The 25923-nt window shown below is 55.1% G+C and overlaps 2 protein-coding genes and 2 non-coding genes across 16 annotated transcripts; all 4 read right to left on the bottom strand.

The window, feature by feature from the left end:
- Positions 1-51: 51 nt before the first annotated feature.
- Positions 52-8070, bottom strand: FBXW9 (F-box and WD repeat domain containing 9). Of its 3 annotated transcripts, XM_085012752.1 has the most exons (11): positions 7956-8070; positions 6620-6693; positions 4131-4310; positions 3917-4045; positions 2278-2390; positions 2102-2193; positions 1086-1234; positions 884-997; positions 655-744; positions 509-574; positions 52-434 (listed from the first exon to the last, which is right to left on the bottom strand). In XM_085012752.1, exons 2-11 carry the CDS (start codon positions 6662-6664, stop codon positions 360-362), a joined length of 1053 nt encoding a protein of 350 aa, XP_084868878.1. In that variant the 5' UTR covers positions 6665-6693; positions 7956-8070; the 3' UTR covers positions 52-359. The 3 variants fall into 3 exon arrangements, with proteins under 3 accessions (XP_084868878.1, XP_003123365.1, XP_013846063.1); XM_003123317.5 differs by lacking the exons at positions 6620-6693; positions 7956-8070 and adding an exon at positions 5612-6052 and having other exon boundaries at positions 4131-4270; XM_013990609.3 differs by lacking the exons at positions 884-997; positions 6620-6693; positions 7956-8070 and adding an exon at positions 5612-6052 and having other exon boundaries at positions 4131-4270.
- Positions 8071-8508: 438 nt separating this feature from the next.
- Positions 8509-25854, bottom strand: TNPO2 (transportin 2). Of its 11 annotated transcripts, none has more exons than XM_003123316.6 (25): positions 25665-25854; positions 24239-24350; positions 23561-23636; positions 23329-23478; positions 19660-19766; positions 19442-19575; positions 19270-19351; positions 19073-19195; positions 18848-18966; positions 17494-17554; positions 17248-17413; positions 16886-17038; positions 15002-15227; positions 14629-14800; positions 14058-14144; positions 13872-13979; positions 13623-13781; positions 12853-12940; positions 12568-12666; positions 11681-11776; positions 11276-11381; positions 11022-11121; positions 10868-10942; positions 10622-10756; positions 8509-10538 (listed from the first exon to the last, which is right to left on the bottom strand). In XM_003123316.6, the coding sequence occupies exons 2-24, from the start codon at positions 24335-24337 to the stop codon at positions 10649-10651; spliced, it is 2694 nt and encodes an 897-aa protein (XP_003123364.2). In that variant the 5' UTR covers positions 24338-24350; positions 25665-25854; the 3' UTR covers positions 8509-10538; positions 10622-10648. The 11 variants fall into 11 exon arrangements, 9 of the variants coding, with proteins under 9 accessions (XP_003123364.2, XP_020939388.1, XP_084868851.1 ...); XM_021083729.2 differs by having other exon boundaries at positions 11276-11351; XM_085012725.1 differs by lacking the exon at positions 25665-25854 and adding an exon at positions 25321-25576 and having other exon boundaries at positions 11276-11351.
- On the bottom strand, positions 12737-12811 carry LOC146405475 (small nucleolar RNA ZL2). The gene has a single exon (XR_014839261.1). It is a non-coding gene; the product is annotated as a small nucleolar RNA ZL2 (small nucleolar RNA).
- LOC146405474 (small nucleolar RNA SNORD41) lies at positions 14875-14943 on the bottom strand. The gene has a single exon (XR_014839255.1). It is a non-coding gene; the product is annotated as a small nucleolar RNA SNORD41 (small nucleolar RNA).
- Positions 25855-25923: the final 69 nt, after the last annotated feature.

Below are 25923 nucleotides of genomic sequence, written 5' to 3'. Positions count from 1 at the left end.
CTCACACGCCCACAGGCAGAGCCGTCCAGTGATGCCAAGCTCACACTCTGGGCCAGAGCACCAGTATATCAACTTTATTTCTCCTCCGCTCCAGGGAAAGCAGGCATCCAAATCCTAACAAAAACAGAACCTGAGGGTGGGGAGCGGAGCAGCCCCCTGGGTGGGCTGGAACACAAACCTCACCTCCCCTGGGGATGCCCAGCCCAGGGACCCCCCACACCCGACTGTGGCCAGAACCCTGGGTTCCCTAGGCCTGTGGGTGGGACAGAGGCAGCACCAGCATGGGGGAAGTTCCCCCAGAAGAGAATCCACGGCCCAGCCTGCTGGCCAGCAGATCCCATCCATCCACATCCGTTTCCTCAGGCCTGCAGCCTCCAGACCTCCAGTGACAGGCCTCCAGAGGCGGCCACCACCAGGTTGCCCTCAGCGCAGATCTGGGAGGGCGGGGAACAGGAGAAGTCAGGGGTGCTCTGGGAAGCCAGGCTGGGCACATGGGACAGGGCCTTACCCCATTCAGCACGTTGTGGTGGCTTCGAGTGCAGATGGTCCTTGGTGGGTCTGTGGGCACGTGTACCTGGTGAAAGGCAATGGGTTGAAGGTATACTGCTGGCAGGTGAGGGTGGACAGGGAGGGGGTACTGTTCTGGGGCCTTACCCGGATGGTCTTGTCGGTGGATGTGGTGTACAAGGCCCCCAGGGAGTGTTTGATCCCTGTGATCTGAGACCTGTGGCCCACATCAAAGGACTGTGGAAGGAGGGACAGGTGACTCTCAGGTGTGGCTCTCCCAAGGCCAGTGCCCCACTACCACCTAGGGGTTAAGGGGTAGGGAGGCAGCCCAGGGCAGTGGGGTGGGGGCGGTGGTCAGGCAAGACCCTGGGCAGACCCTGACGAGCTGGAAGCAGCCGTGGCGGTTGGCGAAGACATGCAACAGGCCCTGGTTATCGCCTGCCCAGAGCTGAGGCTCCTGGTAGGACATGCAGAGCAGGTAGGAGTCCAGCTGTGGGAGGGACAGGGGATGAAGCAGTTCAGGCCAGTCCAGGCCACGCTGCAGCCCCGGTCCCCCCAGGCTCCTGGGGAGGGCCCACCTGCAGCCGCTGCAGGACGCTGTTGGCTCGGCGGTCGAACACCACGAGCGTGTGGTCCTCACTGCCCGAGATGATATGCCGGTCGTCCGCCAGCAGCGCCAGCACTGCGCTTGAGTGCAACCGCCGGCTCTTTAGCAGGGCTGGGCCGACTTTGTGGGTGATGAGCCAGGGAGGAGGGAGACATCAGAGCCCCTTGGAGGCCCCCTGACCCACCCTGGGATCCCAGGCCTCCATTCTCCCTGGAAAGACCCCTTGATATGCTCCCCTGGGGGACCCCTCCCCATCCCACAGGTGACCCTGTCTCTTCTCTCCCACCCCAGCTGGATCCGGGCCTCACAGGACCCCCAGGCCCCTGACCCCCCATCTCTGCCCCATCTCCCTCCTCCGGCCCCATCTGCTCTCAGTACAAAGTAGACCTCAGCAAGTCTCAGCAGAAAATGCCTCCTCCTGCAGGTCAGCCTGAGACTTGGCCCGCCTCAATGCCAGCTCTAGCTCTGCACTGGCCCTTCAATTAAAATGAATAAACAACAGAAAAGGCTTTTATGCTGGATAGTGTTCATTCTAGGCATTTCCTACAGATGTCTAATCCACTGAAGTGCCTAGTGTCATCTCCTCCCATTAGCTCTGCAACTGGAGTTATTATTATCCAGCTTTGGCAAACATGGAAACAGGTTCAAACTTGACTGGGGTCACACAGCTAGGAACTTGAGGAGCCAGGATTCTCAGAAGCTGTCCTGCCTCCCAAGGGACTCAGGCCCAGAGGCTCCCACTCTTAGAGCCCTCTGGTCCTTCATCCCACCCCACATGGAGGCAGAGCTTCCTCTGCCCCCAGCAGCCCCCAACATCAGTCACCTCTGTGGTCCCCAGCTCAACACAGGCCAGCCTCTGAGTATGTACTGTCACCCTAGTCAGGCTGTGAGGCCCAAGGGTCTCCTTCCCCAGGAGGACCCTGGAGACCCCTGGAGACCCCAGGCATCCCTGCTCTCCCTATCTAGGCCTCAGGGCCCCTGGCCCACCTCTGGGGTCGTAGATGGTCACCTTCTTGTCATAGGTTCCGGTCACCAAGATATCAGGCCGGTAGGACAGGCACAACACTGCTGCCTTGCCCCTGTGGAGACACAAACAACAGGGCTGGGGCTAGGGCCAGACAGAGCCCCGCCCCCCAGGCCCCCCTGCCTGGGACCCCTCATACTTTATCTCCCCGAACTGCTGCCCGTCAGCCGCCATGTCCCAGAGCTTCACTGTGCTGTCCCATGAACCAGAGCACACTCGGTGGTCCAGCGCTGCCAGCGACCACACCCAGCCCTGTGGGACCAGACCCATGTGATCTTCCCCATTTCATAGATAACAAAACTGAGGGTCTGAGAAAGGGGACAACTGACCCCAAAACCCAGAGCAAGTCAGCACAGAGTAGAGACTAAAGCTTAGGTCTGTGGGTCTGACTTCAGAGCCCAGGACAATGCACATCCCCACCTAAATCAGGTCCTGTGGAGCCTTGGCACCAGCAGTGGTCTGAGGCCACAGGACAATGTGATTAAGAATGTGGCTTCCGGAGTTCCCGTCATGGCTCAGTGGTTAACAAATCCGACTAGGAACCATGAGGTTGCGGGTTCAATCCCTGGCCTTGCTCAGTGGGTTAAGGATCCGGCGTTGCCATGAGCTGTGGTGTAGGCCGGCGCTACAGCTCCAATTCGACCCTTAGCCTGGGAACCTCCATATGCCATGGGAGCGGCCCAAGAAATGGCAAAAAGACAAAAAAAAAAAAAAAAAAAATGGGGCTTCCAAACTGTGTCACTGGCAAATCAAGTACCTTCCCTCAGCTTCTTCATTGGGAAAGTAGGCATAAAAAGTCCCTGTCTTGGAAGCTAAAATACACAGAACACAGTTAGCTCCCCACTGACTTAATTTCTCACCAAACCTTCTGAGAAAAGTGTCCCATTATACAAATGATGAACCTGGGGGACAGAGAGGTTGAGTCCCTCATCCAAGGTCACATAGCCAGGAAGTAGCAGAGTGGAGATTTGAACCCAGCAGCCTGGCTCTGAGACCAAGTTGTTAGTCACCAGCCTAGACCACGTCAATGGCTGGGGAAGGTGCCCCCTCCATAGCTACCTCTCAGGGCATGATAGCCATGTTCAGAGCTGTCTGATCTCCAAGGGCAGCATCATAACTGCCCTGCTCAGGGCCACTCAAGGTATACTTGACATCTACTGAGCACCTACTTTGTCTGAGCCTGAGCAAACCTATTTTATGTTATGTTATGCTATGCTATGCTATGCCATGCCATGCTATGCTATGCTATGTTATGGTTTTTTTAGGCCCACACCTGTGGCATATGGAAGTTCCCAGGCTAAGGGTCAAATTGGAGCTGTGGCCACCCTACACCACAACCACAGCAATGTTGCACCTTTGCAACCTACATCACAGCTCACGGCAACACCAGATCCTTAACCCACTGAACAAGGCCAGGGATTGAACCCACATCCTCATGGATACTAATTGGGTTCTTTTTTTTTTGTCTTTTTTGCCATTTTTGGGGCCACTCCCACAGCATATGGAGGTTCCAAGGCTAGGGGTCAAATCGGAGCAGTAGCCACTGGCCTACATCAGAGCCACAGCAATGCGGAATCCAAGCGGAGTCTGCGACCTCCACCACAGCTCATGGCAACACCAGACCATTAACCAACTGAGCAAGGCCAAGGATAGAACCGGCATCCTCATGGATACTAGTCAGACTCTTAACTCACTGAGCCACAAAAGGAACTCCAGCAGTGAGCCATAGTGCCCTACCCAGGCCTCATACCTCCTACTTCTGCCTCCTCCTCCCTCACCTTGTGCGTGCTGTTCTTCTGGGAGCCCAGGGCCTTAACCAGAACCCGGCTGGGCTCCACTCCCAGCTGCCGCAGGTCCCACAGGTTGACATTGCGATCTCGGGAGCCCGAAAGGCAAAGTGTCCCACCCTGGGAGGGAAGTGAGGTGGTGACGTTGGGGTCACTCTGACCCATCATTGCCTGGCCCTCCACCAACTCCCCCCCGCCACCTCACCTGGATCAGCAGCACTGAGTCAATGGAAGCAAAGTGCCCATCAGCCAGGCAGAAGTACTCAGCCCAGCGACCATCCTCTGCCCAACGGGACAGGTGCTGCTCCAGCTCAATGCAGGCCGCCGGCCAATCAAAGTCCTCCCCTGTGGGACGCAATAGCAGGGTCCCCAGTGGGCAGGAACCCTGCCACCCACATCAGCTGTCCAAGCTCACCCCTGGCTTCCAGAGAGCATGATCTGACCAGACTTGAAGAGAATCCCACCTGGATCCCTTACCCCACCCAAGGAGGCCCGGGCTCTAGCTTTGGGACCACCAGCCTTCCCACCTGTGAGCAGGTCTAGGACTACTCCTTACCCAGTTTCCAGACATTGGGTAACTGGAATTCCAGGGTCACCCTCCCAGGCCTCATTCCCCAACTCAAGTCTGGGGGATAGCAGCCTCAGGCTGAAGTCCAACCTTGGCTTTCCAACCCACAAGAACTTGGACTTCATAACTAACCCTTCCTGCCTCGGTCATGTGAACTACACCCAGGAAAGTGTTTCCCAAACTAGTAGTATCACAAACCTGGGAGTCTGGTCTTGATGAAGAACCCAAGTCCATGACTCAAGCATCTATGTTTACCAAGCTGTTTAGTAAAGTCCCATCGATTCAAAGTTACCAAGTTGTGGAGTTCCTGTCGTGGCGCAGTGGTTAACGAATCCGACTAGGAACCATGAGGTTGCGGGTTTGGTCCCTGCCCTTGCTCAGTGGGTTAACGATCCGGCATTGCCGTGAGCTGTGGTGTAGGTTGCAGACACGGCTCGGATCCCGCGTTGCTGTGGTGGCGTAGGGCGGTGGCTACAGATCCAATTCGACCCCTAGCTTAGGAACCTCCATATGCCGCAGGAGCGGCCGGAAGAAATAGCAAAAAACAAAACAAAACAAAAACAAAACAAAACAAAAAAACAAAGTTACCAAGTTGTCATATCCTCTAGGGACCAAAGACCTTGAGGGCAGGAGGAATGACCACCAACCCCTGCCTAAGATCACAGGTTAGACCCTGGGCTCAAGGGCCTATGATCACTGGCATCAGGGATACCAACCTCTAAACCCTAGCTTATGTTCAAGGTTTAAGGCTCTGGATCTGACTCCCTGCCTCACCCCTACCTACATCAAGACTATAGGGGTAAGAAGCTTTGGTATCACCAGTTGCTATCTTAGCATCTAGACCCAGAACCTGGGAATTCCTGGGATTGCTCTAAGCCCCTAGAAGATTCTGACAGACTGAGACACCCAAGCCTAAGGATCAATCGTTGGATCCTGAGTTCAGGGACCCCAGCTCCTCAGGTAGGTTTCCACAGTCTCAGGACTCTAAGTATCTGCCTCATGGTCCACCCCGAGGTCGGGGGCTTTGGTACCACCAGTAGTCTCACGGAACCCCTGGACTCTCTCCCCTGCCCCAAGCCTGACCTGGGAGGGCGACCCTGGCCCCCGGTCGCTCGCACCTTCCACCACTGGGTAGGGCGCGCGTACGCGGCGCTGCGCGCGTAGCCTCCAGGTGACATGGTCACGCACGAGGTCGCGCAGCGTGTGGCACACGAGCGGCAGGACGTGGAGCACAAGGCGCGCGTCGAGGTAGGCGCAGATCTCGAGCAGCAGCTCCGGGGGGAGGCTCAACAGGCCCGGAACCGCCACAGCCGGGCCCTTGGACGCGGCCCGCGGCTCCAGAGCGCCAAGAGACACGGCGGGAGCCGGCAGCGGAGGGGTGCGCGGGGGCGCCAGCCCGAGTTTCGGAGGACTGAGCACGCGGGCCACGTAAGCTTCGGCCTGCGCGTCTGGGTCAGGCTCCAGCTCCAGGTCAGAGTCATCGTCCCAGGCGCAAGGATCGTCGCGCGGCCCTGGAGGCAGCTCCATGGCGACCGGGTGGGCGCGGCCCGCCGGGCCCTGTCAGCGGCTGGGCAAGCGTCCTGTCTCCTAGGCAGCGCGAGGGCACTTCCGGCGCTACCTAATGACGATACGGCGCCAACCGGAAGCGATCGGCTCGCGGGGAGACTGGATGCGTAGTAGAAGTCAGCTTGCTGAGGGTGTCTTCTTCTCCAGCTGCGCCTGGCTTGGACTGGGAAATGCAGTCCTGTTTCCTCCGGTTTTTAAGCAAGTATTTCTGATAGTGCTACCGAAGAGGGCCAGCGGACACTGGCTTGAAAAACAGCCCTTTCGAAGGCACTTCTCAAAAGTGACACTGGGAGTTCCCGTCGTGGCGCAGTGGTTAACGAATCCGACTAGAAACCATGAGGTTGCGGGTTCGGTCCCTGCCCTTGCTCAGTGGGTTAACGATCCGGCGTTGCCGTGAGCTGTGGTGTAGGCTGCAGACACGGCTCGGATCCCACGTTGCTGTGGTTCTGGCGTAGGCCGGTGGCTACAGCTCCGATTCAACCCTCCATATGCCGCGGGAGCGGCCCAAGAAATAGCAAAAAAAAAGACAAAAAAAAAAAAAAAAAAAAAGTGACACTGACCTTAGAAATGTATATCCCTTTTCCTGGTTCGCAGTTTCTGGGCATGCTACCAACTCAAACTCCTGTCTTTCCTTCTGGAACCAGAAACATGCAGTTAGACTGCATGTAACTCTATGAAAGTTAACGCTGAATTATCATCCTATTTTAAAAAGCACCTCATTTCCCGGCAGCCCCTTTTGCTCCAGTGTTATTCTCAAGCAGCACTAGCTGTTGCCGCGCCTGACTTCTCATATCCATGAAGATCCTTGCTCAAATCACTCCTCCCACCCCGTCTTTTTAGAGCCACACCCGCAGCATGTGGAGGTTCCCAGGCTAGGGGTCGAATCAGAGCTATAGCCACTGGCCTATGCCACAGCCATGTGAGATGGGAGCTGCGTGTCTGCAGCCTACACCACAGCTCAAGGAAACGCTGGATCCTTAACCCACTGAGCAAGGTCAGGGATGGAACCTGTGTCCTCATGGATACTAGTCAGATTCGTTTCTGCTGAGCTACAAAGGGAACTCCTCAAGTCACCTTTCTAAAGTATCCTACTGTTAAACACTGCGACCATTTTCCATAACATTCTTTCTCCCCTCCTCACTGCATTTTTTTCTTTACAGAACACATCACTTTCAGTTTTGCTTTAGTTCTTCTCACTAAAAATGCACACAATGGGAGTTCCCATCGTAGCTCAGCGGTTGGCAAACCCAACTAGCATCCATGAGGACGTGGGTTCAATCCCTGGCTTTGCTCAGTGAGTTAAGGATCTGGCGTTGCCATGAGCTGTGGTGCAGGTCACAGACGTGGCTCAGATCCCGAGTTGCTGTGGCTGTGGCACAGGCCGGTGGCTGCAGCTCTGATTAAACTCCTAAGCCTGAGACTTTCATATGCCGTGGGTGCAGCCCTAAGAAAACAAAAGACAAATAAATAAAAATGCACACACTCAGTTGAACAAATGCTGGTTGTGTGTCAGCAATAAATTTTCCCCAGCTGATGCAGGTGCTCCTTGGGCTGTCCTGAGGTTGCAACAAGATTTTGTTGAGGCATGTGTTCCCAGAGGAGCAATTTTTCATTTGCCTTTCATTGTCCCTATTTACATATGTCCCACAGACTTGGTGCTGGGTTGAGCCCTCTACAAAAAGTCTAACCATTGCTGTGGCTGTGGTATATGCCAGCAGCTGTAGCTCCTATTGGACCCCTAGCCTGGGAACCTCCATATGCCACAAGTGTGGCCCTAAAAAGCAAAGCAAAACAAAACAAAACAAAAAACTTGTCTCCAAAAATGTCTAACCTGCCCAGCAAACCAGAGTTGTGAAGTCAGCCAAAGATGAGTGCTACAAGGCTTTGCCCCCTTACCAGTTTAATCTTTAGCAGATGCGGATCTTGAACTTGGGCTGTGATACTAACAGCTTCCCTTTAGTGAGCTCAGGATCTAGTGAGCTGTAATTATTTCCCACAGACTGTACTGCACCTGTATGTTAACACATTTAATTTTATTTACTTCCCCACTCCCCTAATTCCTTCCTGACCTGATTCCTGTGCATCCCCATTTCTAAAGCTTCCCAGGCCCCCCTCCACCTTTCTTCTTCTTCTTCTTCTTTTTTTTTTTTTTTTTAACTTTTTAGGGCACCTGTAGCATACGGAAGTTCCCAGGCTAGGGGCTGAACTGGAGCTACAGCTGCTGGCCTACGTCACAGCCATAGCAGCACAACATCCAAGCCACATCTGGGAACTACACAAAGCTCACGGCAACACCAGATAATTAACCCACTGAGCGAGGCCAAGGATTGAACCCTTATACTCATAGATACCAGCTAGGTTTGCTACCACCGAGCCACAACAGGAACTCCTCCACCTTTCTTCTCTATTGCCAAAGCCCAGGACACAAGACGCCAGATGGAGACCAAGGTTTCACAAGAAACTGATCTTTACTCAACAAAGTTCTACACAAGTGGAATCTCACGCCACCTTGGCGCTAATCCCCAGCACAGCACGGTAACAAATGGACAGACCCTGGAGCCCACAGGAGGAAGAGGATGAGGGGGAAAGAGGGATAGGGGAAAAAGGGACTGAAGGTTGAGGCCAGTCAGGGTCTGAAGCCCTGGGCAGGGGAAAAGGTTGAGAAGCTGAAACTTCGTTGTGCAAAAATCAACCAAAAATAAGTTAAAAAAATTAAATAGTTTTCTTAATTAAAAAAAAGAAAGAAAGAAAAAAGATAACTAGAACCAGGCTCCCCTTCCCTGAAGGTGGCTGGATCCCCCCATCCTGGGTGGAGAAGGGGTTACCAATCCCACCAGACAGCCAATCTACACACCCCCAAGACCCAGCAGAGGATGCTCCAAAGAACTGGAATTACCAGAAAATTAAATGGTGTTTAATTTTTTTTTTCTTTTTCTTTTCTTTTTTACAAATGGCTTCCAGAGACCTGCTGGAGTTTCACAGTGGGAGAACCAGCTGAGTTTATGGAATGTGCACCAAGTGCCCCTGGGCATAGAGGCAGGGCCTGACCCTGTCTGACAGAAGACACAGGGCTATGATGGGGGTGTGGTCCAGGGCTCCTAAAGGATGGATGGAGAAGGCCCCAGGATGCAGGTATCCAGTCAACTCCCCTCCCCCAAACCGCAAAAGAGTTCCCGAAATAAGTAGAAAGCAGGGAAGAGAAAAAGGAAAACACATTAAGGGGACTGCAGGGCCTGGTTTCAGTTCTGAGGCCAACTGGGAAGTAAACACATCCCTCCCTTTGTAGGGGAGCCTCTCCCACTGTGACCACATCCCCAACCAATCTGAGAAGTTTCCCTAGAATCACTACCCCAGTCTGGTAGGGTCTTGAGACCTCCTGGGAGCTGTGATGACCAGGAAGTCCCAGAGGGGGGTCAGGGGGTACACCACCCTTAGCCTTCAGTTTTCTTCTTGCTAGCAAAGCAAAAGCCTTTGTTCTCTGTCACCACCAATTAAATGCCCCAGCCCTGGCCCTTGTGTTGAAACTTAGGCCTGGAAGAGGGTTCTCAGAAGCAGAGAAACAGACTTGCTCATGGAGGAGGTGGGTGTCAGCAGCTCTGGCTGCCCCCGGCTCTTTTCAGGGGGAAAAATGTCCCAGCCCAGTATCTTCGAAAGTTGCTGGAGCACAGGGGAGGAAGAAAGAGTGACCTCTGGCCAGCCCCGGCCACTTCTGTGGTCCCCACTCTTCCGGCTGGGAAGGTAAAGGAGGGGGACACACTGGCTGAGGCTGCCACAGAGCTGGCAAGAAGTGTGCAGAACAGGTCCAAAGCGTGCACGTGCTGACTGGACAGCCCCAAGGTGGCCGTCCTCTTCCCCCGGCCCCAGGGTCCCAGCGAAGGTCCCGAACCCACCCAGCCCTCCCCAATCACCGCCAATTCCGGCAAAACAGCAGAAGCTTCTTAAACTCTAGATGCAGGTTACACGGAAGGCCTTACGAGTTAACTGAGGGGTTCACTAATTCTACTGTCTCCATGCAGTCGGGGAAATGGTGGGGCGGCTGGCCCAGCCTGGCTGGCTGCAGCGCCCGCACATGCGTGTAGCCACGTGTGTACGTGTGAGATTACGTGTCTCTACAAGGACCCCCTCCCCGCCTGCTTTTTCCCTTGCCTCATCCTAAGCCGGATTTGGTCGGCCGTGTTGATTCTTCCCTCCCACAAGGCATATCCAAGAAGGCTGCCTGAGGTGACCCCAATTAGAGCAAGGGGCCCTGCTGCCAAGAAGTCCCACCCCCCTCCCATTTATAGGATGAGCGTGGAGGCCCCACCCACCTGCCCACCCGCTGACCGGCCTATGGGCCGGCCGCGGCAGGTAGATAGACGGGGAAGGCGTCTGGATTTAGGTCCCACTCACTCCTCCCTAACCCCCCTCGACCAGGGCACAGCAACTTCTGGACGCAGTGCGCTCCCCGGCAACCCCTCTGGCGACGACGCAGACAGAAACCTGTGAGGAGAGGAGGGGGTCAGGGCCTGCGACCCCTTGGCTCCCACCACAGAGCCAGCCCCCTCTGCGCTGGGCTGCCTCACCTGGCAGTCTCGATGCTCGATGCTCGTCTAGACCCCATAGAAGGCAGCTAGCCTCTCCTTAAGCAGCGGCGGAAACTGCTCTGAGAACTGCTGCCAGTTCTCCTCCCCAACTTGGTCTTTGAAGCCGTGGAGGATCTGCAGCGAGGGAGGGGGTGAAGGGCGCCCCAGAGCAGAGCAGGGTGAACTCGGACTCGCCCCACCCTGCCGCCTCCCGAGACTAGGTCAGGACCAAGCCGGGAGCCTCACCTTATAAAACATGTCCCGAAGGTCATCCTTCGGGCTCACCCAGGAGGCTACAGCGTCGCAGAAGAAAATAAAGTCCTGAAACGTGACAGGTCCCATGTGAGGGGCCGTCCAAGCCCAGCCCCAGTGCCTTCCCTCAGAGCCCAGCTGCCCCAACCTGCACAACGCCCCCGGGGTTGACGCCTATCATCATGCAGATGCCTCGGAAGGCTGAGTCCTTCTCCTCGTTGTCCCTGATGTTCCTGAGGGATGTGCACCTGTGAGGATGGTGAGCAGGAGGAATCAGCCAGGGGGCAGGACGTCAGTGGGTGGTGGGCTGGGGTGGGACATGTATCTTTGTGGGGGGCGGGGGCGAAGCAGGAGACCGGGGCATGGTGGGGCGGAGACAGGCATCTAGGGGTGGGCACACACCAAGGCCGGATGAACTGCTGCAGCATGGGTGCCACCTCCTGTGGGCACACGTAGCCCAGGCGGCCGATGGTGATGGCTGGAATGGCAGAGGGACTCGTCAGGCGACCTGCAACCCCGAGCGGCCCCAGTACGTGGCGGGGCCTCTGGCACAAGGCACCAGCCCCTGCCCCACGGGCCCCCAAGCCAGGTTCTGTCAGAGTCTCCTCCTCGCCCCACTTTGGTCTCAACCAGTTCTCCCCCAAGGCCAGCATCTTTCTTAGGGCTCCTCCCACAGCTCCATTCCAGGTCTTTCCAGTCACCCTCCCTGGCTCCTTCCTAAGGCCTCTTGTCAACTACCCTCCCAGCCAGAACCCCACCTCTGGGAGGCCAGCAAAGGGGTGGCAATGGCCCAGGCCTGGCGCCCACCTGTGTTTTCCAGCAGCGTCTTGGGCGTGTTGGGCCGGTTAATGATCTCCACCAGGTTGTTGAGGACCATCTGCACATAGGGCTGCATCTCTGCCCCTGGAGGATAGGCCAGTCAGAGCCCACACTGCCCACACCCCACACTGACCCCAGTTACATCCAGATACTGGCCAGCCAATGAGGAAATAAAACCCTCCCTGGCTGATTTGTAGTCCAGGATTCGTGACCAGTCAGAAACGGACCCACACCCTCCAAACACCAGAAACTTCCCTGGAGTCACTGCTTGACACCAGGGTGAGACCACACCACCCACCTCCCTGGGCGGGGAGGGTAGGTAGGGAGCAGGGAAGAGGTCAGAGTCCCCAAACTAACCCTGGTGGACCTTTGTTTTTGTTTTGTTTTGTTTTGTCTTTTCTTTTTTGGCCACCCCGCAGCATATGGAATTCTGGGCCTGGGATCATATCCGAGCCACAGTCACAACCTAAGCCACAGCTGCAGCAATGCCAGATCCTTAACCCACTGTGCTGGGCCAGGATGGAACCTGTGCCCCAGCACTCCCAAGACACAGCCGATCCTGTTGTTCCAAAGCAGGAACTCCCTCAGTGGGCCTTTTAGCTTGGAGGGTAGGGAGGTGGCAAACAGTCCAATAAGTACAGGTCTCCTGTCCCACCTCTTTGGAGAAGACAATTACAGATGGCCTTTCAGAAATTTGCCTCCACCTCCGATGGAAAACACTCAGAGGGGTCCTCTTGTCCCTGGCCAATTAGAACCTCCTGCATGGAGCACAAGGGCTCTAGAGGGAACCTGTCAGAGAGAGCCTGGCCCCTGCCCCCTGGCTGGGAACAAGCCAATGGGGAGAGATAGGGCCTGCCTACCTGTGGGGTACTTACCCATCTGCATGCAGATCTCACCAATGGCCCAGGTGGCATTGTTGCAGACAGAGATGAACTCAGGGTTCAAGTTGGTGCCCAAGATGGGCATAAACTCGGCTGGTGGGGAGAAAAGGGGGCACTGGGGCAGGAGGGCCAGGCAGGGTAAGCTCTTGGAACCAGCGGGGCAGGCCTCATCAGACAGTACGAATACATCCCAGTTCGGTCATGGTCCTCCCAGGTCATCTCTCCATCATTTGAGGCCAGGGCTGGGGTTGTGGGGTAAGGATGAAATGGGTGTCATACCGATACAGGGCTTGACGTGGATGAAGCAGGCTTTGGTGAGGTCTCCCAGGAGGGCGAAGGAGCTCTGCCGGACCTCAGGCATCGAGTCCTGGGGGTCCGAGGAGGGTCAGCATGGCAGGAATCCCCTCCCCACACCCAGCCAGAGTCCCAACTAACCCCTTGATACAGGGCAGTTAAGGGAGCATGTCTCGACCCTGCCACTTGCCAGCACCATGGCTGCAGGCCCCATCTATACACCTGGGACTCGGGAGGCATATGGATGAGAGTGCTTTGCTCAGGGTACCACTACGGGCGGGGGGGGGGGGGGGGGGAGGGGCCTGGAACTGCTGCGCATCCTAGTGCACTAGAGGATGGGTCAGAAGTGATTTTAGAGGGGCTTGTGCTTTCACATTTCTTATTTTTCTACTTCAAATTTTTTCTACGTTGTTTGCCTTTTCTTTTCCTTTCTTTCTTTCCTTTTCTGGCTGTACCCTCATGCAGAATATGGAAGTTCTCAGGCCAGGGATCAAATCAAAGCTGCAGCTAAAGCAAAACTGGATCCTTAACCCACTGTGCCATAGCAGGAACTCCCCATTGTTTGTTTTTCAATGAGATTTTACTCATGTCTTTTTTTTCCACTCATGTTTCTCTGAATCACTTTCAAAAATAATTATAAGTTTTTTTTTCTTAACGAGTCTGTTCTCCCTGATGTCCTTGGGACATAACCAAGGCCCTGAGTCTGCTGCCCAAGCAGCCCACAAAGGCTGTTGGGAGACAAGGCGTCCACCCACCTGCATGCACTGAAAAAGCAGTGTCATGATGTTGCTGCGGGCTACCAGCTGCTCCACGTGCCCACCCAGGCCCTCAGCCAGGCCGCTGAGTAGGTCCAGTGCTACGATCATGAAGTCCTTGTCAGGTGCCTCGTACTGCTCAGGGTGCTGGGTGTACATCTAGGCATAGAAGGTGGCAGGGGGATGGGTGAGGGAGGTGGCCCCAGGCTGGGGCAGCAGCGGGAGGTGGGGTGGTGGCAGGATGCTCACCATGGCCTGGGCCAGTGTCTTCTGCACCAGGGTAACGCAGCGTTGGTACACAGGCTCACAATAGGGCAGGAAGCCACTCTGCAGGGCGGTGGCCACTGATGACAGGCACTGGCAGGGAGGAGGGCAGGAAAGGTGAACTCAGGCCAGTGGGACAGGGCCATGGGAGAGGGCCTGGAGTTCACCCACCTCTAGCAGAGGGAAGAGGTCCTTGTCTTCGTCCTTGAGCTCATTCCACTTCTGGATCAGTGGAGGCATCAGCTTCTGGATATATTCCTGGAGAGGGAGCAGAAGTTGGGGCTCCCTGGGTGTGGGCAGTGGACTGGGAACCAGCAGGGCTCCCTGTGACTCTGAGGTACCCATCAACTGAGTGATAGGTCTAGGCTCCTTGCTTTGGCTCGTGGGGTCCTGCAAGGCCTCACCATGCAGCCAGACCTCCAGGCCCTTCTGGTTCACTCCCTTCTCGCCCATCACGAGCATAACCCCCACCAATCCCCTGCCCCAGCGGAGCCTGAGTCAGTGCCTCTTGCTTCCCTTCCCACAGGCCCCTGAGCTCCGCCGGCACAGCACTTACCACGCTGTCTCATAACTGTCTGTCTCCCCCACTAGACTGGGAGCAGGGCGAGGGCAGGGGCCAGGTCTGTCTGTCTGCCTGTCGAGGTCATGGCCACGTTCCTGGCGTGCGACATGGGTCGCCGCCAGGTCACCAGGTGCCAAGGGGCATGGGGGTCAGGAGGAGGGAGCCGCTGTAGGGTCTCACCGGTTGGTTGAGGTGGTGGCCCACAGAGTCGGCCAGGGTGCCGATGGCATCATAGAGGATGAGCAGGTTCTTGTGCTGGTACTTGCCAAAGGCAAAAACGAGGGTGTCCAGGATGTAGCTGAGGTAAGGCACCAGCTCCGTGCAGGCCTCCTCCTCCAGGGTGGCGAAGGCGCTGGAGGCGGGGAGGGGGTTAGTGGGCAGCCACAGGCAGGGCTAGGCCCCGAATAGGGTCACGGAAGGCGCACTCAGGATCAGCCAGTACGAATACTGAGAAATCAGCTCAATGTCAGGGGTCATGAGTATCATCACTTCCCAGAGGGCAGCCGGAGGGGCCAGGGGAGGTGAGGGCTGTGGGGCCAGGGTTGAGGGTCACCTGCAGGCCGCCTCCTGCACCCTCTTGTTGCCGTCCAGGATACGCTTGAGCAGCTCTGTCATCAGAGGCTTGAGATGCATGTCGGGAGGCTGGCTGACCACCCAGTGGGCATAGCGGCTCAGTGTCCAGCAGGCGATGGAGCGGACCAGGGCCTTCTTGTCCGACAGGCACTGGATGAGGTGTGGGATCAGCTCTGGCAGGTAGGGCACCATGCCCTGCATGCAGCCTGCAAGAAGCAGGCAGAGAGGAAAGGCTGAGCCCGAGTGACCAGTCCACATCCACCCTTCTGGGGAGAGAGGATCAGCCCCACCTGACAGAAGGGGAAACTGAGGCTTGGAGGTTAAATAACTAGCTCAGGAGGTGCCATTGTGGCTCAGCAGTAACAAACCCAACTAGTATCCATGAGGATGAGGGTTAAATCCCTAAGGATCTGGCATTGCCACGAGCTGCGGTGTAGGTCACAGAAGTGGTTCAGATCTGGTGGTGTTGTGGCTGTGGCTTAGGCTGGCAGCTGCAGCTCTAATTCAACCCCTAGCCTGGGAACTTCCACATGCTGCAGGTGCAGCCATAAAAAAAAAAAAAAAAAAAACTGCCTCAGAGTCACAGATCAGGGGTGGGGGTGGGGGATGGGACACAGCATCAGGGCAAGGCTTTCTTCTCCCTCAGCTCCACTCCATGCCAGGGCTTGTACTGTTTTTATCTGGTTACTATTTATTCATAGATGGCAGAGGCTGCACAGTGACCTGAGCTTTATGGGCAGCAGCAACCCAGACAGATAGAAGGTACCTTTCTTTTGAAAACTTTCTTGGATGTTTGTGATTTTCCTTTTTCTACTTTTCATTTTCTCTTTCTAAAAAGCTTTAAATATGTCTTTCTTCCTCTATGGTACACAGATAACAGCACACCCCCAAAATCCAAGCCCTGAGTTCTATTTTTACCAGCTTAGGGTCAATTCCTTGAGCTCTTTCCCCATTAAAATGTAGAACACCTCACATAGTCTATTAACATACACACGGAGTTCCCGTTGTGGCTCAGTGGTAACAAACCCGACTAGTATCCATGAGGATGCAGGTTCAATCCCTGGCCCCACTCAGTGGGTTAAGGATTTGGCGTTGCCATGAGCTATGGCATAGGCTGGCAGCTATAACTCTGATTCGACCCCAAGCCTGGGAACTTTCATATGCCAGTGCCTTGTGAACATGAGATACATCACATTTCATATGAAGAAGCATTTCCTTGGAAAATTTTCAAAAGCTCTCCAGGGTGAGGGATCCTGCAGCCCCATCTGTTTGTCAAGGCTGGATGCTGAGGTGGCCACATGTGCCACCTATAACAGATCTGCAAAGCCCTCTGGTAAATTAATGCCATACACCCCATCAGGACAAAGGGAGCCCAAAAGCCATGCCCATACAGCATGTGAAGTTTAAGGAAACACCACCCCGGCACACTTCTGCAGGCCAGCCTCACAGCCAGAGCAGGTCTGAGGCCCAGCTTCAGGGAAGTGGCACAATTCTCTCTGCACCTTAGTTTCCCTGTCTAAACAACCCACCACCTCAGGTGGTGGGGAGCCCACAGGACGAGGCTGCCTGCTATGTACAAGCTCTAATTCCTATTGTTGTCACTGTAATTATGCTCATGACCCCACAGAAATGCCTGTCCATGAGAAGTAAGGAGAAGGCTTGCATTTTGAGGGTCCCTTTCAGGCCCACGAGCTGAGGGGAAGACTCAAATCCAAGAGCTGTCTGGGGTGGGGTGTGCAGGCCTCTGGAGAGTGTGTGGGAATGGCACACCCCCACCCCCAAAGCCCTGCCTGGGCTGGGCCCCCTCTCTCACACCACCTCAAGGATGAGAGGTTGGGCTCAGCCAGGCTGGCAGGTCACTTACCCTCGGCAATGGCACCCAGCACCAGGATGCCTGACTCCTTGACCACCCACTCGGGATGGAAGAGGAGACCCTTGAGCAGGGGCAGCAGGTGGGGCAGCAGTTCCTCCCGGAAGACGTTGGCCAGAACGTCCAGCGCAGCTGCTGAGCACTTCCCTGAGGCAGGAGGGGAAATTGGGGGGACAGGCCAAGGCAGGCACATAGGGCAGGCCACCAGCCCTCCTCTTTATACCCCCTGGGATCAGAGATCAATGATTACAATCTTCATGATTAGCTCTGCCTTAGTTTCTAGTCACCTCCTGAGAGAGACCCCAGGGCTGGCTGGCCTCTACCTCCCCCTTCTCACCCCAGGCCAGGCCACTCACTCAGATTCCAGTCGGACAGAGCATCGTCATCATCGTCATCCTCTGCGTCCTCAGAGCCATCAGGCCTCTCAGCCTCATGGGGCAGTGTCACTGTGCGTGACTTGTGGAAACGTGGCTTGATGTCCTGCTCGCTGTCGGGGACTGCTTCATCCTCCTCCACGTCCCCCTGCAGAGCCAGGCAGATCGCTAGGTGCCACAGAGGTCTCCAACCCCAGCCCCCCAGCCTGCTGGTCAGCCCTAACGAACCTTGAGCAGGATGATGTCGATTTCCGAGTACTTCATCCCATTTACCAGGATGGGGATCAACCTGTTGGGAGAGAAAGCGGTTAATCTGGAGGCAGGGACCCCAGAGGGACTCAGCCTGGGGAAGAGAGAAGCAAAGGTGTGGGCAGGAGGTCAGGGGGCCAGGAGCAGACTGATCATGCTAACTCTGCTTGTCCTGCATCTATTCATTGCCCTCAGTGGGTGCTATGCCAACGGAGTCTCAGCCACTGTGACTGGGTCAGAGCTGATACTGCTCCTACCTCCAAAGGAAGACTCTTGACCCAGACCCGTGGGCCACTCAGTGATTTCCAGACTCCTGAATACAGCGAGGTTGGAATAGTGCCTGACCCCTAGCATGCCATAACACAAGGACATGTGGCCCCATCACCAGATACTTCTCTGGGTTGGGGCCCGGATAGAGAAGCAAACAGGCAGGGCAGCCCACCCTCTCAGCTGGAGCCCAGGCACCTCAGGATTGGAAAATTTTTTTTCTTTTTAGGGCCACACCCGGGGCATATGGAAGTTCTCAGGTTAGGGGTCGAATTGGAGATGCTGCCGCCAGCTTATGCCACAGCCAGAGCCACGCTGGATCTGAGCCACATCTACATCCTATGACACAGCTTGCAGCAATGCTAGATCCTTAACCCAGTGAGTGAGGCCAGGGATCAAACCTGTATCCTCGTGGAAGACTAGACTGGGTTCTTAACCCACTGAGCCACAATGGAAATTCTGGGATCAGAGATTTTGATTAGAGCCTTCACTGACAAGCGATCCAAGTTGGTTAAGGAGGATCAGCCCTAGGACTTTTGTTGGAGATACTGAGAGAGAATTTTTTTGGCCACGCCCACAGCATGTGGAAGTTTTTATCCAGGGATTGAACCCATGCCACAGCAGCGACACGATCTACTGCAATGACAATGCTGGATCCTTAACCCACTGCACCACAAAAGAACTCCAAAAGACAATTTCTTTACTCCGAGGTTCTAAACTGGAACACTGTAGATCACAACACTACCATGATGTAGGGAAAGTTGTGCCTAAGAAAAAAGTGACACAAGGAAGTAGATCTGAGACTTAGATGCCTTTCACATCTTTTTGAGCACCTGGATCCAGCTATGCCTAAAGCCTCTGTTGACTTTTTCATTTTTTCCACACATATCTTGACCTAATTTTAAGTTATACTTATCATTTGCAAAATCAACATACAAAGGCATAAAAGTAAACTGAGATGGAAGATGTGGACTGCAGCTAGCACGGGAGCTAGCCAGAAGGGAAGGCAGAGCCAGAGCAAAGGATGGAGGCTAGGGCTGGGACAGAGGGCAGAGGCAGCACTCACTGGACCAGGTGGGAGGCCAGGACTTCCTTGCAGATGGGCTGCTCAGCCAGCGTCAGCCAGAACTCGCAGGCCTCAAGGGCCACGTTCTCATCGTGGTCCTGGGTCCTCTGCAGCATGTACTGGGGTGGGGTAGGAGAAAGGCTAAGGGCTGGCCCATCTAAGGGTGGCTCCTTGCCTGCCTCTCACCCTGCACTACCTACTTGGGCTGGCCCTGGACCTGCACACCTGGATAATGCTGTGCATGTGGGGGATGAGCCTGTCGATCCGCACTTCCAGCAGCATCACCAGCGCCCGGCACACGTTCTTCCGCACCTCGGGGTCATCGTCCACAGCCAAGGCGAACAAATGCTGCGGGGAAGCCTGGGTCAGCTGCAGCTGGGCCCCTGGCCCTCCCCCTGTTCACCCCCAGCCCAGTGGCCCACCTCGATGAAAGTGTCGATGTTGTCCATCAGTGCCTGGGCCCGGTCCATTATGAACTGATTCACACAGGCAATGGCATGGGACCTGGCAGGGAGCAGGCACGCAGGTCACCCCTAACCCCACCTGTCCCACCTGCTCCAGACCCCCTGCAGGCCCATGGGGAGCCGCACCCACCGGATCTTGGGGCTGCAGTGCTTAAAGAACTGTAGGAACTTGGGGATCATGATGTTGAGCGGCCTGTTGAGGGCATCGCTGTCTAGAAGTTCAGATGAGTCTTCGCAGATCTTCTGCAGGGCTCCAAAGGCTCCCTGAGTGGAGGCGAACTGTCAAATGGGCGTGGGTCCTGGTCCAGCCCCAGCTCCCGCTTAAAGAGGCCATGGCTTGTTGCTTACCTCACATGTGTTGTAATCCTCCGAGTTGAGTAGGTTGCACAGCTGGGGCAACAGCTCAGGCCACATCTGCAGCTCACCCTTGGAAGCGATGGTGGTGATGAGAATGCCTGGGGCGGCCAGGAAAGGATGCTGCCTCAGGCTGGGTTCAGGCCTGTCTGGCATCCTGGCCCTCCCTGCTGCACCCTCACCCTGCACATTTTCTGTATACTACCCCCTAGAAGCTCTATGCACCCTTTTTGAGGTCCTTTGAGCCCTAATGTGAGCCTGCTCTGTTTCAAGCCCTAGGATGCAGCACAAAACTAAACACAAAATCCCTACTCACAGGAGCTGTCTAGTGACGGAGACTGGGAGGTAAAGATAAATCAGCAAAAGACCTGGGAGGCTAGATGCCAAGAGCTACGGGAGGAAATAAAGCAGAGAAAATGGTTTGTAAGGGCTGAAGGTGAGGGTAACAAATTTGAACTGGGTGGCTAGAGAAGACCTTACCAGGTGACACCTTGATAACTGGGCAAAGACCTGAGAAGGTGAGGGAGAAGCCATCCAGGTCCCTGGGAAAAGAGCATCACAGGCAGAGGGACCGGTAGGTACAAAGGCCCAGTCAGGGGCAGCAGCAGGCCTGAGATATGCAAAGATGGGTAAAGAGCCAGTGGGGCTGAGCAAAGAGAATGAAGGGTGGGGGTGAGGGCTGGGAGGTGGATGAGGCAGGTCATATAGGGGTGCAGTGGCCTCAGAGAGGATTTGTCCTGCTTATTAGAAACCCAAGTGTGGAGTTCCCATCATGGCACACTGGTTAATGAACCTGACTAGGAACCATGAGGTTGCGGGTTCGATCCCTAGCCTCGCTCAGTGAGTTAAGGATGTGAGCTGTGGTGTAGGTTGCAGACGTGGCTCGGATCTGGTGTTGCTATGGCTCTGGCGTAGGGCAATGGCTACAGCTCTGATTAGACCCCTGGCCTGGGAACCTCCATGTGCCACAGGTGCGGCCCTGGGGAAAAAAAAAAAAAGACAGAAAAAAAAGAAACCCGAGTGTGAACTGCAGTAGGCAGGCATCAGAAGGGGAAGGGCAAGGACTGTGGAGGAGTCTGGCAGCTGAGCTGAATGTGGGTGATGTCAGTGCAGAGATGGTATTTAAAGCCAAAAGGTGGCAGTGTTTCACAGGGGTTAAGCTGTCACAAGGCAACATGCCAGATGACCCTGGTTCACATGTCTGCTGGGAAAGATGTTCCCTGTAGTGGTAGACTGTGAGTAGAGTCCCCATCCCACCCATCTGTGTGACCGTGGCCACATCACCTAAGCTCTCTATGTCTCAGGGTGGGTAAAGAACACCAGCCTCCTAGGGCAACTGGGATGCTTCAAGGATTTAACTCAAGAGCACAACCTGGCACTTAGAATGAGCTTGGTAAATCCAGATCCTTCTGCTGGCCTCAGAGGGAGCTAAGGATCACTTTGAACAAAGACAGCAGGCCTCAAGATTCAGCACTTCCAGTAGGTCCAGTAACTAGTTCAAATTTAATACTATATTTGTTTCTTTTGTTTTTGGCTACACCCACAACTTGCAGAAATTGTGGGGCCAGGGATCAAACCTGTACAACAACAGCAACTCAAGCCACTGCAGTGACAACACCAGATCCTTGACCCACTGTGCCACATGGGAACTCCCTGTTTTTCTGTTTTTATTGCATTTATTTTATTTTGGGGGGCCATCCTACAGCGTATGGAGTTCTCGGACCAGGGATCAGATCTGAGCCACAGTTGTGACCTACACCACAGCTATGGCAATGCCAGATCCTTAACCCAGTGTGCCCGGCCAGAGGTTGAACCCGTATCCCAGTGCTCCAGAGACACTCTTGATCCTGTTGCACCACAGGGGGAACTCCTAAAGTAATTTTTAAAAGTTGATACACGATCCAGCGTTGCCGTGAGCTGTGGTGTAGGTTGCAGACGCGGCTCGGATCCAGCGTTGCTGTGGCTCTGGCGTAGGCCAGTGGCTACAGCTCCGATTCGACCCCTAGCCTGGGAACCTCCATATGCCGCGGGAGCGGCCCAAAGAGATAGCAAAAAGACAAAAAAATAAATAAATAAATAAAAGTTGAGACCGATTGGAGTTCCCATCGTGGCTCAGTGGTTAACAAATCCAAATAGGAACCATGAGGTTGCGGGTTCGATCCCTGGCCTTGCTCAGTGGGTTAAGGATCCGGCGTTGCCGTGAGCTGTGGTGTAGGCTGCAGATGTGGCTTGGATCCCACGTTGCTGTGGTTCTGGTGTAGGCTGGCAGCTACAGCTCCTATTTGACCCCCAGCCTGGGAACCTCCATATGCCGCCGGAGCAGCCCAAGAAATGGCAAAAAGACAAAAAAAAAAAAAGTTGATACAGATTTAGGAGCTCCCTTCATGGCTCAGTGGCTAAGGAACCCAACAAGGGTCCATGAGGTTACGGATTCAATCCCTGGCCTCCCTCAGTAGGTTAAGGATTCAGCATTGCTGTGAGCTATGGTGTAGGTCACAGATGCGGCTCAGATCTGGCATTGCTGTGGCTGTGGTGTAGGCTGGCAGCTGAAGCTCCAGTTCAACCCCTAGCCCGGGAATTTCCATATGCCACGGGACAGCCCTAAAAGCAAAAAAAAAAAAAAAAAAAAAAAAAAAGTTGACCTACATTTAAATCTAAAAAGAATACGTCAGTTATACATCAATTATAACTTAATAAAACTTGGCAGTGGAAGGGGGGCAGTAAACTTAGGAGAGTTCCTGCTATGCACTAAGAATCCAACTGCAGATACCAGCGTGGCTCAGTGGTTAACAAACAAACCCAACTAGCATCCATGAGGATGAAGGTTTGATATCTGGCCTCACTCAGTGGGTTAAGGAACTGGCATTGCCGTGAGCTGTAGTGTAGGTCGTGGATGCGGCTTGGATCCCAAGTTGCTGTGGCTGTGGTATAGGCTGGTGGCTACAGCTCCAATTGGACCCCTAGCCTGGGAACCTCCATATGCCGAGGGTTCAGTCCTAAAAAAAGACAAAAGATAAGAATCCAACTGCAGACTGCAGCATCTTGGGTCAGTGTAGCTGTGGCAAAAGTCACAGCTGGGGCTCAGACTCAATCCCTAGCCCGGGAACCTCCACATGCCACAAGTGTGGCCATTTACAAAAAAAAAAAAAAAAAAAAAAAAAAAGTAAGCTGGGAACAAATGGCAGGGTTGGTGTTATCAGTAGTGAAAAGGCTTAAGGTAAAATTGCTTGAAAATCCTCAGTCATCCTTCCATAACTTCCCAGGCAGCCTTCCAGCTCCAATGCAGACCTCACGCAAGTTTCACCTAAATTATTATTGGTGAGAGTTCACAGGGAGCCCTCATATTTTAATCTGCTACATCCTCAGGACCTAACACAAAACTCTGGACATTGAGGGACTGCCTCAGAAATAAGAACAGCTGTTTCAGGAGGGCATGGTTTGGAGCACAGACCTGACCTAGTCACTTCTGAGCGCTGCTACTTACCAGGCAAATCCCCTAACATCTATGTGCCTCAGTTTCCTCATTTGGAAAATGGCAAAAGTAACAGTGCTATCCATCCAGGGTGCTGGAACATTCAGTTAATCAATATCCTTAATAAGCTTCCTGGCCAAGAGCATAGCGCAGGGCATCATCACAAGCTGACTCCCACTGTGCCCTCTCACCTATGGTGGCACGGATGAGCGAGGAGGCATCGCCAATGTTGTTGAGACACTCCTGTTTGATGAAGTCGGCCACAGGTGGTGGAAAGCTCTGGTAATGCGCCTTCACATTGTTCTTTAGGATGAGGCCACTGAGAGAGCGAGTTGGCTCATCTGGGGGAAGAGAGCTGAGGCTCAGGGGACCACAGGGCAGGAAGTGGGGTCCAGCTTGTATGGAGGGGCACCGAGGGCGTACCTTCTGACTTAAGTCTGGTCAGGACGAATATCAGGTAGTTGTTGAAGTCAGGAAACTGGTTCAGTTGTTTGAGTTTCTGCTAGGTTGTTAAGGGACTTAGGAGACAGGGGCCTTCCCCAGGTGAGGCTGTCTTGTCACCACGTAGCTGGTACTACCTACAAGGACTAGGCAGCCAGATCCTGGGACCCCCAACCCCACCTGTCAACTTCCATGCCTAGAATAACACAGCATTTCAGGCACATGAGATTCATACAGGGGGTGGATAGGCATGCCTGAACTTCCCAATCCTCAAGATATGGTCAGAGCAGGAGAAGGATGACAAACCTCACCTCTATTTGAAGAAAAGAGAACTCACATTTTCAAGTGAAGCTTGCTAATGGTTTAAGTAATTCACAAGTTTAACTTACAGTATTTTAAACAGCCAACTGAAAAAAAGGAAATTTTTTCAGCCAAACTAAAGCTGAAAGCCGGGTACCATCTAAAAGTGTCCCCCTTCTCCTGCAGGGCCACATTCCCTCTAGGAGTGGGAGCCAAGAATTCTAATTCTCAATTCTCTGCCAAGGCCTGCTTCTGTCAGAGCAGAGTCTGGGAACTAGAGAGTAAGTCCCTTCCTCTCTGGGCTTCAGGAGCTGCACATGTCTACCCGGTCCCCCCAGACCCGGAAGGAAGTAAGGATACATCCTGCACGATGCGCTGTGTGGCTGTGTTGGGCGACTGCGAGTCTTTGAGCAGCTGCAGGACCTGCTGCAGGCCCTGCTCGTCTGGCTGCCAGTCCATGGCGCAAAGCGAACTGCGGGGGTAGGGGCCTGGATCAGCGCTGGATCCCGGGGACTCCGTGTGAGTCCCAGGCTGAGCCTCCGCTGAGGTGGAGGTGGTGGTGGTGGTGGTGGCGGCGGCGGCTGCGGCAGCAGGACGGGAGCGTCCTCGGCGGACAGGCGGAGGCCGCCGATCCACACCCGCCCAAGTGTGGGGTCCCCGCCAGCTGCGCCATCCACGGCCGCGCAGTCGCGGGCTCGGGACCGCGGGTGGGGGTATGTGGAAGCGGGCCACGCGAGGCGGTGGGACCCGGTGAATCCTCATAGCACCCAACGCTGGGCCTTCGTCCCACCGCGGCCCATGCCGCCGCCCCACGCTGCGCGCCCTAAGGCTTCCCCTTCCCTCGAAGCTGCTAGGCTAGGGCCCAGCCACCTCCCCATCCAGGGGCCCTGCCCCAGAACACGATAGCGCCCCAGCCCCCGTGGTCTCTCTGGTGCCGGCACGCTGTCCAGTGATTCCCCTTAATCAGACCTGAAGCAGTCCCCAGACAGGTCCCTCAAAGCTTCTCCGAACTGAGAGCTGGCCAAGCCTGCCTATCCAGCGACAAAAGCCCCCTGTACGGATCCCTGTCTCTTCCCCATCAGGTCCGGCCAAGCCTCCCGCCACACTGCTCCAATCTCCCCGCCCCAGCCAGCACTAACTCCAGCTAATCAACACCGCGGCTTCCCCCAATCAAGTTGGACCAAGCTCCCCACCACCTCAAGCCGGAAACCTCCTCCGACTGATGCCTGTAGCTCCCCCAAATCAAACCTGGCTGAACACCCTCAAGTGCATTTCCCCCAACAGATCCCAGCTACGCCTCGCAGTGAGACCCAGCAAAACCCTCTAGGCCGAAGTCTGATGCCCCTTCCTATCAGGGGCCTAAAAGCCCCCCCCCCAACTTTTCAACGCGGCCTCTCCCAATCAGACCCAACCAAGCCCCGCCGAAACAGTCCCCCACACACCCGATCCTCGAGACGTGCCCCAATCAGGCCCTAAGCAGTACCCAAATGCTTCCCCCAATCAGAGCCCCTCCAGCCCGACCCCACCCGTCCAACTGGCCCGATTCTCGTGGCACCGGGACCTGGCCCGGCTCCGAGGCCCCACCCCCTAAGCCCCGTTCGGTACCCCCCTCCCCCGCCCCGGCCCATTCTCGCTGCCTCGCCAATCGGGCCCAACTGGGTTCTCGGCCTTTCTCGGTCAGGCGCGGCCCCGACGTCCGGGCCGCGCGCAGCGCAGGCCCGGAACCCGGCGGGGGTCGACGCAAGCCAGGGCCGAGCTGTCTGGGATTCGAGTAAGGCCCACTTACCGTGCCTCAGGCGGCAGCAGCGAGGCCTTAAGCTGCGGCTTCTCCAGAGACTCGCGCGGAAGGAGAGAGCCAAAGAGAGGGAATATTAAAAAAAAAAAAAAAAAAAAAAAAAGAAAAAAGAAAAAAAAAAAGAAAATCGCGGCCGTATATGAACCGCGACGGCTTCCGTACGCCGTTCAAACTGGTCTGCAAGAGCCAATCCGGAGAAGCAGCGATCGCACGTGGCCTGGCCCCGGAGAGACTCGGGGCCCGGCAAGGC

This window comes from Sus scrofa, chromosome 2 (assembly GCF_054392235.1).
Source record: "Sus scrofa isolate SSC_HxYL_T2T_F1_AM1 chromosome 2, Sscrofa_HxYL_maternal_Yorkshire_Landrace_v2.0, whole genome shotgun sequence".
Lineage (NCBI taxonomy): Eukaryota > Metazoa > Chordata > Mammalia > Artiodactyla > Suidae > Sus > Sus scrofa.
Note: the sequence above shows the minus strand (reverse complement) of the source record. Positions and strands in the feature narration are given on the sequence as shown.

Excerpts from the sequence above, each read along its gene's own strand:
- FBXW9 (XM_003123317.5), bottom strand. The coding sequence starts at position 6,020 with ATGGAGCTGCCTCCAGGGCCGCGCGACGATCCTTGCGCCTGGGACGAT. Across the intron at positions 4,271-5,611 it reads GCCCTACCCAGTGGTGGAAG|GGGAGGACTTTGATTGGCCG; the intron begins GTGCGAGCGACC and ends TGCGTCCCACAG. Across the intron at positions 745-883 it reads GCTGCTTCCAGCTCGTCAGG|TCCTTTGATGTGGGCCACAG; the intron begins GTCTGCCCAGGG and ends CTCCTTCCACAG.
- TNPO2 (XM_003123316.6), bottom strand. The coding sequence starts at position 24,337 with ATGGACTGGCAGCCAGACGAGCAGGGCCTGCAGCAGGTCCTGCAGCTG. Across the intron at positions 19,196-19,269 it reads ACATCGACACTTTCATCGAG|CATTTGTTCGCCTTGGCTGT; the intron begins GTGGGCCACTGG and ends GCTTCCCCGCAG. Across the intron at positions 11,382-11,680 it reads GACGCTGCTGGAAAACACAG|GTCGCCTGACGAGTCCCTCT; the intron begins GTGGGCGCCAGG and ends TCGGGGTTGCAG.